This window comes from Malus domestica, chromosome 15 (genome assembly GCF_042453785.1).
Source record: "Malus domestica chromosome 15, GDT2T_hap1".
NCBI lineage: Eukaryota > Viridiplantae > Streptophyta > Magnoliopsida > Rosales > Rosaceae > Malus > Malus domestica.
This window is the reverse complement of record NC_091675.1, coordinates 55956440-55969238: the sequence shown is the minus strand read 5'-3', so window position 1 is coordinate 55969238 and position 12799 is coordinate 55956440. Positions and strand designations below refer to the sequence as shown.

At 42.0% G+C, this 12799-nt stretch overlaps 1 protein-coding gene across 1 annotated transcript; it reads left to right on the top strand.

Moving 5' to 3' along the window:
• The first annotated feature begins 5155 nt into the window (after positions 1–5155).
• Positions 5156–7826, top strand: LOC139187721 (uncharacterized). The gene is made up of 3 exons (XM_070813072.1): positions 5156–6335; positions 6422–6897; positions 6978–7826. The coding sequence occupies exons 1-3, from the start codon at positions 5345–5347 to the stop codon at positions 7629–7631; spliced, it is 2121 nt and encodes a 706-aa protein (XP_070669173.1). The 5' UTR covers positions 5156–5344; the 3' UTR covers positions 7632–7826.
• Positions 7827–12799: the final 4973 nt, after the last annotated feature.

Genomic DNA, 12799 nt, shown 5'->3' with positions numbered 1-12799 from the left:
TTACAAGAGTACATAGATATATGTATTATAATATGGAAGAGGATCCCATCCAGATCCACTTTATCCCCACATCTTAGCCATTCATCATGTATCATGCAGTCATAAATCATTTGATTTTTTTTTAAATTCAATGCAAATAGTATCTGACGAAAACTGGCCGCATGATGTACGATAAACGGTTAGGAATCCTTACAAAATGGATCTGGAGAGGATCCTCTTCCTTATAATATATGTGGATTCGTACCGCCATGTAATATTGTGATAGTCACACTAAACAATCTATTAACTAGAAGAAGCAAAACTACAATCTGACCAATTTTAATTTTTGGTTGATCGGGATGTATACTTCTAGTGTATAAGTAACTATGTCATTAATACTAGGCTGATATTCATCTTTCTTGGTAAATAAGAGGTCTTGTGTTCGACTCTTACATTTTTTTTATTGATTGGGACATATACTCCCAGTGTTTAAGTAACTATACCATTAGTACTAGGCTGATATTCATCTTCCTTCATAAATGAGAAGTTGTGAAGACTAACAACAGCCAAATTGTTGTTTGGAATATGCTAGAAAACTCTAGCAAAGTGCAGCAACAAAGGTAATCTTGTCTTGGCCAAGACAAGTGATCCAACCCAAAGCCAATGCATGCAAATGCTAGAAAAATCTAGCAATCTCTGTTAGCAATAGTAGCTGGAAAATTCCAGCAATGTAAATTGGTTATCCTCCTAAAATATCTAAGTTAAAGAATATACTAAAAGCTAGCTAATATGCTATGGTGGAGTGCTTGAAAAATGCACTAGAAAGTTCTAGCATGCTTAAAGTCGGCAAACATTGCCTATAAATATAGGGGTGATGTTGTAAGCGTGTAATCAAGAAGGAGGAAGTAATCAAACAAGTAGCCAAGAAGAGAGAGCTAAGTATTGAAACCGGTTTGTATGGATGGGTTGTATGTATGAGTTGTCATCCTCACTTTAGCTAAGTCATAGACTAAAGTCACTTTCCAAAGCTTGTCATTCACCTTACATCAACCTTTTCATAGCTTGTCATTCACCTTACATCAACCTCACTTTCCATAGCTTGTCATTCACCTTACATCAACCTTTCCATAGCTTGTCATTCACATTACATCAACCTTTTCATAGCTTGTCATTCACCTTACATCAACCTTTCTTAGTTGCTTGTAAAAACTTCTTTACTTGTAATTTGGTTTTCTTTTTTCCACTTGTTAGGGCAGATTTTAAGGATTGTGTTTGTGTAGTTATCCTACAATCTATTGTAGCTTTCTTTTGGCTCTCTATAAAAGTTGCCTTCACTCTCTTGTAACATTCATAATGAAATATACAACAAATATTGAAACCAAAACTCAACACTAAGTGCGAGCGTGAGAAGCCTTGTAAGTGAATAGTCTTGTGAAGAGTGTGAGTGGTCTAGAGTGTGTCTCTAGAAAGAGTGAGTGTCCTTGAGAGTTTATGTTGTAATATTTTGTGAGTGTAATACAATGAATTTGTTTACTTGTTTTGTCTCTTCAACACTTATGTTAGAGTTATGTATTCTAATTTTTCCTCAACAGAAATCTTATGTTCGACTCTCGCGTTTAACTTTGGTATAAATCTCCAATATCTTATACATATTATTATATAAGAATTTGGTTTTACCTTTTAAATGGTTGTCAAGTATTATGGTCTAGGTCACCAATAACTAATGACCTTTATATGGAAAAGTAAAAACGTACTGCTAGTCCCTCACATCACATGTTAGGCCCATTAATTTAAGAGATGAAACTACCACCACCACTGCAAGGAGAAAAAATCAATGCTCCTGCTGTTTGGTTATCAAACCAGGCATGCTTTGTATTCAATTTGCAACAGTGAAGCATTTCTATTCGGCTGATGATGATTCAATCATTTATGAATCATCAGCATCATCATGATCGATGCTTGCCAGCAATATCAAAGGATAGAAAAGCATTAATGCATTAATCATCGCCATCTTTTTACTCTACTCACTGCATGCAAATTAAGCTGCGACTAAGAGACTACATACATATACGTTCATTTGAAAACGATCACAAGTTACATAAACTTGTAAGGGCTCTAAACTAATTAGTTGAAAGATTTATGATAGCAGTATATTTATGCGACTTAGTTAGCTTGTTTTCTTGCATTTTCATAGCTAGTTTCTACTCATTATAGTGTTTTAAGCTATTTTCGTGTGTTTGTAAGTCCAAATGACAAAGTTGGCAAGAAAGTGCATTTTGGAGCATTTTAGAGCAATTTTGGGTTGTAATGGATAACTTACATTTGGAGCACAAGGAATGGACGAATTTGAAATTCAAGAGAGGCTAGGAATGTGCTAAAGAGTTGAAGAAATTAATTCAAGACATTGAACATAAGAAATCAGCTCAAAAGAAGGAGATATTATCCAAACTACCTTACCTTATCCAAAACCTTATCCAACCTTATCTCATCCAAACTAACATTATCTTATCTTATTCTATCCTAATCCTATCCTACCTCAATTCTAGTTGCAAGGGGGACTCCTTATCACATTAGAATACCTAATATCTGATTCTAGAAGCCCTGAAACAATGCAAATAACCTGATCCTTTTTTCCCTTAGAAATCTAACGAATTTAATCCCTTTTTAGAAGCTTTGCGCTGAATTTCCTAGTCCTATTCCTCTAGGATTGTGTAATCCTTCTCCTCCACTACTTTGCACAAAACCCTAGCCTATAAATACATATTTTCTGCCACAATTCAAACCACCACCCTCTACCATATTTTCCTACACCACACACCCATATATTTAGATACAATTGAGAGAATTCTTGGAGCCCTTTGCTGTGCCTTGCCATTCAACATTGGATTGCTGGAGAGTTCTTAGGTGTTTTCTATCTTTTATTTTCAATGTCTAATTAAGTTATCTTTGTTTAATTGCGAACATGAGGAACTAATTTCTTTATAGTTGGAGGTGAATTCAAAGCCATGATTATATGTTTTATATGAATTAATTCATCCAATTATTGTTTCTTGAGTCTTGAATGTGATTTGCTTATCTGAGTTATTAAAACTTGTTTATGTATGTTGATTGAGGATGCATACTTAGTTTGCCTGCATAAACTTGATGCTAGAGTATAAGGGAGTTTCACCTAATCGTTACAAACTTATATTCACAAGTAGTGGAAGTCACTAGTCATGATTGTGTTAAGTAAATCCTTGGCAAGAGTATCATGCTTTTCATAGTTACGAATGCCTCGTCAATTCTTATGGTTTTCAAAGAACTTAATGACCTTTGATATGTCTTTCTATCATGCTTTTCATAGTTAGGGAACTTGATAAGGATAATTTGGTTGTGATGCGTATCCATGATTTAAGGAAAATCTGATGGTGAATTTGTGTTGTCACGGTTAACTTGGGGTGTTGTCATTCATAGTCTAAGGGAACAATACTAGAAATTGGTTTATATGCATATGTCATGTGTCAAGAAGGATCCTCTGGCTAAGTTTTCACCATTCAAATCACCTAATTTACTTTGTTTTGCAATCTGTTTAATTTAGTTAATTTTCGTCCAAATCAATCCCCCTTTTAATTTAGTGTCTTAGATTAGTTAGAAAAGTGTTTAAATATGTCCAATTTAGTGTTTTGACTCTTACTAGTCTTAAATTCGTCCAAATAACTCCCTAGAGTCTGTTTTGAGTCTTTTTAACTTAGTTATGTTGTTTTGAGTAGTTTGAGTCAGTAATTGAAACAATCGGGGCAAATGTGGTATAACCGTCTGAATGAATATTTGACAAGTCAAGGTTATGTGAACAATGAACTATGCCCATGCGTGGTTATTAAGAAGTCACATTCTGGATTTATGATCATTGCAGTTTATGTCGATGACATGAACCTTATTGGAACCCCCGCGGAGCTTGAGGAAATTGTCGCGCACTTGAAATCAGAATTTGAGATGAAATATCTATGGAAAACTTGATATTGTCTCGGCCTGGAGATCGAGCATTGTTCAGATCAGCATGCTTTCTTCATTGAAGTTGTTCCTCATCGTCTCTTTCATAACATATCAAAAATTCAGAATGAACTAATGGTTAAATATTTCCAGATCTTCGAAACATCACAGCAGCTTCGAAATCTGCAAGAATCCGACTGTCATGCTTGGAGCTTCAACACTTTAATTTCCGTGGCTCAAACAGAAATGGTTCCTTCTTGAAAGTTGTTCATCTGCTCAAGAACTAGAGGGTGTCCAAAATTCAGCTCCATTGGAGAGAAGCAGCAGCTGCAAAAATTTGATAGAGAAAAGGAGGCGAAGCTTTGTTGGATTTCTAGGCTGGGGAAGATTCCAGTTTTTGTAGCAACTTCAGTACTGGTGAATTGCTTGTATTTTTGTCCATAACTAAATTTTGGACTTTGAATTATTATTTGATCTATCATAATATGTTTGGGAACATATATAAGTGAATAAATAAGAAGGAAGATTTTGGGCCCTTGTGGGTGTAAAACAAAAAATGTTTAGGTTGTGTGAACAAAATTTGTTTATTTGGAGCAAGGTTTTGTGTTGAAGCTTTGTAGGTGAAGCTTTGGTGTTGAAGCTTTCTAGGTGAAGCTTTGATGGTGAAGCTTTGTAGATGAAGCTTTGTAGATGAAGCTTTCTAGGTGAAGCTTTGATGGTGAAGCTTTGATGGTGAAAGTATGTAGATGAAGCTTTCTAGGTGAAGCTTTTTTAGGTGAAGCTTTGTAGGTGAAGCTTTTTTAAGTGAAGCTTTGGGCCCTTGTGAAGCTTTGGAGGTGAAGCTTTTCGGGTGAAGCTTTTTTGGGTGAAGCTTTGTGGGTGAAGCTTTTGAGGTGAAGCTTTGTGGGTGAAGCTTTGGAGGTGAAGCTTTTCGGGTGAAGCTTTTTTGGGTGAAGCTTTGTGGGTGAAGCTTTTTAGGTGAAGCTTTGTGGGTGAAGCTTTGGAGGTGAAGCTTTTTTAAGTGAAGCTTTGGGGGTGAAGCTTTTCGGGTGAAGCTTTTTTTGGGTGAAGCTTTGTGGGTGAAGCTTTTTTGGGTGAAGCTTTGTGGGTGAAGCTTTTGAGGTGAAGCTTTGTGGGTGAAGCTTTGGAGGTGAAGCTTTTCAGTTGAAGCTTTTTTGGATGAAGCTGTTTTTTTTTTTTTTTTTTTTTTTTTTTTTTTTTTGGCGCTTGACACGGTCTTCATTTGCTTGTTTTGTAGTGACTGTGGAAGACGGATTGCTTTCTGATTGAGAAGGGTTCCGGCATCGCTTTGCACCATCTTCATGTGGGTAATATAGGAACTTCCTTATGTTTTGATCATGCATGTAGTGATAGAATTTGTTTCTTCTTATTGTAGATGTCAGAGCCTGGAAGTTCTAGTGATGAGGGCTCTTCTAGCTTTAGCTCTAAGTCTGAGTCTGCAATGTCGGAGTCTTCAGGGTCTTTGTTAGAGTCCGGTACTAGAGAAACATTGGATGATCTTCCCAACCGTCAAACTTTAGCTATTGCTAGTTCTTCCTCCATGGCGTTGGGTGAGGGGGTTGTTTTTGATGCCATACCCATAGTTCGCTCTGAGTTCACAGCAGACCATCTAAAGAATAACTTGTTAGATAATGAGAAGCAGGTTGAGGCGCTAAGGCAGTCATGTAATATCCCTCGTAGTGTAGGGATACGTTTGGTACATGATGAAGAATGGCCTTCTGAGCCTCCCCAGGGTCATGTTATGTTCTACACCCAGATATTACTGACTTTAGGGGTGAGACTACCTTTACATCCGTGGTTGCAAAAGATGTTATCTTTGATCGGATATGCACCTGGGCAACTCAATCCTGGTTTCTGGGATACTTTGATTGGATTTTATATCATTTGGATGGAGTGTGGGTTGTGTGAGCCTTCCTTCCATCAGTGGCGTTACTGTTACAAGATGCGCCCAGCAAAATCATGCACTGGTTATGCCGAGTGTGCATGTCGGAGTGAGAGAGAGCGTATTGTGTATGGTAAGAAAAAGGCATACTACACATGGAAAAACCGTTGGTGCTTTCTGTATAATGATTGGGAGTATGATAAGGGTGTCACGCCTGAGCGACGTGTGCTTACTCACTTCCAGACTGTAGGTTGTAACGTATCAACCGTTCGTACTATTTGCTATTTGTTGTGGTCTTTTCTTGCTTCTAACACTTTGCTTCATGTAGTGACGCGGGGCACCATCCAACTGTTTGGGCAGGAGCTATCTGACATAGAGAAGGTGTTGAGGGTGCCCAAAGAGGATAGACACTTAAGCAAGCTACGACCCTTATTTCGTCGGTACGGTTTCCAACCCTTAGTTTCCGAGAGCCAGGGACGATCGAGTAAGTTGTATCCTTCATGTAAACTTAGCTCAATTCCTTACTTTATTTGGAAAGTTGTATTTCTTATTTTGATTTTCCTTATGCAGTGGAGAAGGTAAGCAAGAAAACAGGGACTAGCACCCATAAAAGGAAAGCACCAGTGTTAGTTCCTTCGGAAGACATCCTACCGCATAAGAAAATTCATAAGTTCCGAGGGGAACCATCCGTTAGACCTAAGTCCCAAGATGGGGTCCTTAAGGGGCCTGCCTTTAGGAAGACTGGAGTCGAGACCGTTGATAATGCTACTGCCGTAGTTGCAGGAGAAGGGAGCCGACTGTTGCCTCATCCTCTTACTATGGAGCACGCTGTCCAGGAAAGTGATCCTGGTTCCCGCCATGAGGGGAAAGGCAAGGAAAGAGCTGGCAGTGTCCCGTGGAAGGACTTGAGGGTTGCCACGCGGCCAAAGGATTTTGGGGATATCAACAATTGCTTGGCAGGGCGTCGATTCGCCTTCGATGAGCTCGGAGAGCCCTTAGCTAAGGATGAATCGGATTGCGACCGGATGTTGAAGCTGTCTTCATATGTGAGTGTTACTTTGTCATTTCCTTACTTTTTCCTCTTTATTATCATTATTTAGGTAGTGATGATCGTCTTGCCATGCAGGTCATGGCCGAGTATCACGACAGACTGCAAGAGGTTGAGCGGTACAAGGCAAAACTGAAGGAGAATAAGCAGCTTGTGGACGAGGCCCGAAGGAATAAGGGACTTTTGACTCAGGCTCTCCAACTGAAGGATGAAACCATGGAGAGCTTGAAAAGGCGAAATGGTGAGAACCTAAGGCTTAAGAAATTGTTTGAGGCAACTAAAAAACAGTTTGAGGTGGCTACCTTGGAAGTATCCAAGGTTAGGGGAGAATTGGATGGTGCCTTAGTTGAGATTTCTGAACTGGAGAAGAGCATTCCAACTGAAAGGGAGGCTGCTGTGCAAGAATACTTAAGTTCTTCGACCTTTCATCTTGCTATTAAACCCTACTGTGCTCAAGAAGCTCGCTTTGAAAAAAGGAAATGGATGGCCGTCCTTGATCGTTATGATGATGGGAGCATTATTCGAAAATACCACGAAGATATAGATGAGCATCATCGAAAGGGCGAGACATTTGTCCTTGCTGTTGATCCTAGCAGCGAAGATGAGTCTGATAATGAAGGTAGTGCTGATGCACAGACTCAGCATGGTGAAGAGGATCTTGGGGATGCAGAGGATGATGGTAGGACGCGGAATGATACTGCCAGGGGTTCGGCTTCAGATGAGAATGAATAGCAGTGTCTTTACTATCTGCATGTATTCTGGATGTAGTAGTCTGATGTGTGTATAACATGTGCCCATGTTATAAGCTTGAGAGTTTTGGATTTTAGGTGTTTATGAGTGTTTGCACTATTATTAATGCATGTTTGGCTATGTATGAATAGATCTATTGTTTGGATATAAGCCATTGTTTGGTTGTTCCTTTCTTTGTATAGTCTTGTCGACACATACTTAGATTTTGTTTCGTGTTGGATATATCTGCTTTGAGGTTTCAACACTTGAGTGTTCCCTTGCTAGGAATGTAAAAGAGTGAGGGCTGAGTTGGCTAAATTACCTCTTTATTGAATTCATTGCCAAATGGCCTTCATTACATAGGATGCCGAACGGCTATAGCTCAACACTTGTACATCGTGAGTCTATTTGTAGTAGTACTTCAAGTGATCAGCGTTCCATGGATGGCCAAGGGTCTTGCCATCGGAGCTTCTAAGTGTGTAAGAGCCAGGGCGACTGATGCCAATGACTTCATACGGTCCATCCCAGTTTGGACTAAGTGTGCCTTCACTCGGGACTCTGTCGCAGAGTAATCTTTTCTTTAAGACCCAGTCTCCTATTTTGAAAGAACGAAGCTTGACCCTAGAGTCATAATAGTTGGAGATGCGCTGCTTGTAGGCGACATTCCTCAAGTGAGCTTGGTTTCTGTGTTCCTCGACTAAATCCAAGTTGAGGGTGAGTTGTTTGTCATTTTCACTTTGAATGTAGTTCTGGACTCGGAATGTTGCTTGCTCGAGCTCAACAGGGACAACCGCCTCTGTGCCAAAGGCAAGTGAGAATGGAGTTTCTCCTGTTGAAGTCCGATATGAAGTGCGATATGACCAAAGAACTTGGGGTACAAATTCTGGCCAACAGCCTTTAGCTTTGTCCAAGCTGGTTTTCAAAGTGCGCTTGATTATTTTGTTGATGGCTTCAACTTGTCCATTAGACTGGGGATGAGCTGGAGAGGCAAAGCATAAGTTGATGTTGAACTTAGAGCAGAACAACCTGAACTTCTTGTTGTCAAACTGTCGCCCATTGTCAGTGACTATCGCATTGGGAATGCCGAATCTACAAAGGATGTTCTTCCACACAAAGTCTTCTATCTTTGCCTCAGTAATGGTTGCCAAGGGTTCTACTTCGGCCCACTTTGTGAAGTAGTCCACTGCAACGACTGCGTAACAGACTTTGCCCTTCCCTGCCGGCATTGGGCCGATCAAATCAAGTCCCCACTGGGCGAAGGGCCAAGGGCTGATCATAGGAGTAAGAGGCTCTGGAGGGGAATGAGGAATAGTTGCATATCGTTGACATTTGTCACATGAGCGGGATACTTTGATGGCATCCTGGTGGAGTGTTGGCCAGTAATATCCTTGGCGAAAAGTCTTGTGTGCTAGGGACCGAGATCCAGCATGATCTCCACAGACTCCCTCATGTATTTCCCGAAGGACGATTTCCGCCTCGGCAGGCGTAAGACACCTTAAGTATGGCAGGCTAAAACCTCGCTTATAGAGTTGATCATTGATGATCAGGTAGCGGGTAGACTTGTATCGAATTTGCTTAGCCTGGACTTTATCATTTGGGAGGGTGCCATGAGCAAGGAAATTATAGATCGGGGTGATCCAACTATCCCCCTGTTGTAAGTTGCATACTTCTGCGGCCATGGTGCTTGGTGTTGCCAACAGTTCGACATGAATTTTTCTTCCAATCTTGTCTTCCACAGCTGAGGCGAGGCGAGCCAGGGCGTCTGCATGACTGTTTGCCGCTCGAGGAACTTGGGTGATCTGGTAGTGGAAGTGTTTGAGCAAAAGTTGTGTTTGCGCAAGATATGCTGCCATGGAGCTGTCCTTAGCATCAAAGTTGTTGGTAACCTGGTTGACCACTAATTGGGAGTCACTGAAAATATCAATTTGTTTAACCCCGAGGTGTTTGGCCAAACGTAATCCTGCCAGAAGGGCTTCATACTCGGCCTCATTGTTTGATGCCTTGAATTTGAAACGAAGAGCATACTCCATTGCTACTTTGTCGGGCGTAGTCAAGACTAGTCCCGCTCCACAGCCCTGTTGGTTGGATGAGCCATCAACATACAGACTCCAAGCTGAGGTCGTTGATTCTACCTTCTGAGCTTCCGGGGGTAATGAAGCCACTGCTTCAGGTGTAGAAGCAATGTTAACCGGATATGTGAAGTCGGCAATGAAATCTGCTACTGCTTGACCTTTTTCGGCTGGTTTTGGTTGGTAGGAGATGTCAAACTCACCCAATGCTATCGCCCATTTGATCATTCGCCCAGACGTGTCAGGACTCTGGAGTATCTGTCGAAGAGGGTGATTGGTAAGCACGATGATGGCGTGTGCTTGGAAATAAGGGCGAAGTTTCCGAGCAGACATGACCAATGCTAGAGCTAATTTCTCAATGTTGGAGTATCGTGTCTCCGCATCTTGTAGGGCTTTGCTAGCGTAGTAGACAGGTCGCTCAATATTCCCATCCTTTCGAATGAGAACGGAACTTACGGCTGAAGCTGATACCGATAGGTAGATAATGAGAATGTCTCCTACCTCGGGCTTGGAGAGTAGAGGGGCTTTACTCATGTACTCCTTGAGGTTTTTGAATGTCTCGGCACATTCATCAGTCCATGTAATGTACTTCCTACTTCCCTTAAGTGCTTTAAAAAAGGGAGCACATTTGTCTGTGGCCTTAGAAATGAACCTGGTTAAGGCTGCCACCTTGCCAGTAAGGCTCTGGATGTCCTTTGCAGTTACCGGTTCCTTCATGTCGAGGATTGCTTTGATCTTCTCGGGATTAGCTTCAATGCCTCGTTGGCTAATCATGAAACCTAAGAATTTGCCAGAGCCTACGCCGAAGGCACATTTGTTGGGGTTTAACCTCATTCGATACCTCTTCAAAATAGTGAAAGTTTCAGATAGGTTGGTGATGTGTTGGTCAGCATGTTTGCTCTTGACTAACATATCATCAACGTAAACTTCCATGCTCTTCCCAATCTGCTCGGCGAACATTGAGTTGACTAGTCTCTGATAAGTCGCTCCTGCATTCTTTAGGCCGAAAGGCATGACTTTATAGCAGTATAGTCCTCTGTCGGTAGTGAAGGCTGTGTGTTCTTGATCCGAAGGGTTCATGAGGATTTGGTTGTATCCTGAGTAAGCATCCATGAAGCTCAGGAGTTCACACCCGGCCGTAGAGTCTATAAGTCTGTCAATAAGAGGAAGAGGGAAGCTATCTTTCGGACACCCTTTGTTTAGGTCGGTGTAGTCAACACACATTCTCCACAAGACCTTTTGAAGCAAAAGACTTTCTTTGGTCGGATTTTTCTTAACAAGGACCACATTTGCTACCCATGTCGGGTAATTGACTTCGCGGACAAAGCCTATGCCTTTGAGTTTTTCAACTTCTGCTTTCATTGCCTCGTATCGTTCAGCGTCATAAGATCTTCGCTTCTGTCTCACCGGCTTGATCTTGGGGTCAATACTCAAACGATGACAGATGACATCGGGAGAGATGCCTGGCATGTCCTCGTATGACCAGGCGAAGACTTCAGTGTTCTCTTTCAAAAAAGATATCAATGCTAACCGAAGGGGTGGTGACAATGTGGTGCCAATCTTCACCATGCGATCTGGATAATCTCTTGAGATAGGTACCTTATCCAACTCTTCAGCAGGTTGGGCTTGCTGGGTGAAAGAGTCATCTCGAGGATCATCGGGTTGATTGTTGCTATCAGGAAGATCCAAGTTCGCTTCATCTAGGCTGGTCTTTGTGACTTGGTCATGTACAGACAGGGTTTCCTTGGGTCCGGGCAAGTGTTCTTGCTTAACTGAAGTGTTGTAACATGATCGTGCACTAAGCTGATCTCCTCTGATGTAGCCGTTGCCATGGGGGGTTGGAAATTTCATCAACAGCATATGCGTGGATACCATAGCCTTGAGATCATTGATGCCTGTGCGCCCAAAGATGACATTGTATGCCGTTGGGCAGTCAACCACTAGGAAGTTAGTGGTAATGGTAGCCGTGTAAGGGCCTGTACCAATAGTAAAGGGTAAATGTATGCTCCCTAAGGGTTGCACGATATCACCGGAGAAGCTTATCAGAGGAGAAATCGAGCGATCGAGCAAGTGTTCAGCTACACTGAGCGCCCTGAAAGCTTCGGCAAACATGATATTGACCGAAGCCCCTGTGTCTACGAGGATTCGTCGAACATCAAAGTTGGCTATGTGAGCCTCCACGATCAATGGGTCGTTATGAGGGTAGATGATGCCTCTTTCTTCCTCAGGGTAGAAACATATCGGATCCCAGTTAGGTTTTTGATACTTCCCTCCCCTGATGTCTTCCACGTGAAACACTTGGTGACCAGGCCTCAGACTTCGTTCACTGTTTTTCATGGCCCTATTGGAAGATTCAGATATGGGTGTGCCGCCGCTTATGGAATATATGACATTCACCTGGCGTTGGTTACGGTTATCCCTTTGAGGGTGAAGAAGGAATTGATCAATTTTTCCTTCTCGTGCCAAAGCTTCAATACGATCACGGAGGATGATACATTTCTCGCTATCATGGCCGTTATGCTCATGGTAGCAACAAAACGTGCCCGCGTTATTCGGGGGCGTGTAATCTGGGTGCCTCGGCTTTGGTTTTGGTATCAGGTGAGCTATGCTGGGGTAAATGGCCGCGCATGTGGCATTCAAGGGCGTGTATGTCTCATACCTTGGGGTAGGGGGTATCTTGACGCGGGTTTGACCCACTGCATTGACTGCCTGGGGGCGAGCGTTATTGTGGCGATACCCTTGGTTATCGGGATAGTGTCCCTTACTCTTTTTACTGAAAGGAGAGTGGTGAGGATGGAAATCCTTCCTCTTGCCTTGAAATTGATATGTCTGTTGATTCGGTGAAGCATTATGCAAGGCATGGGGAGGTGCCACTGCTGTTTGGGAAGTCGAGGTCTTCTCATTTAGGTGAGTCTGGCTTCCACCTCCCACTTGTTGATAAAGGATGGTTGTAGGGGGTTTCCCCTGATATGTCTTTGCCTCGGCGGAGGCATGGTTATAAGCCTGCGCCATCACCTCAGAGTAAGTCTTCCAAGTATTGGCATTGATCATGTATTTAAAGAAACAATCACGTAGGCCTGCCGTGAAGGCTTTGAGGGCAGT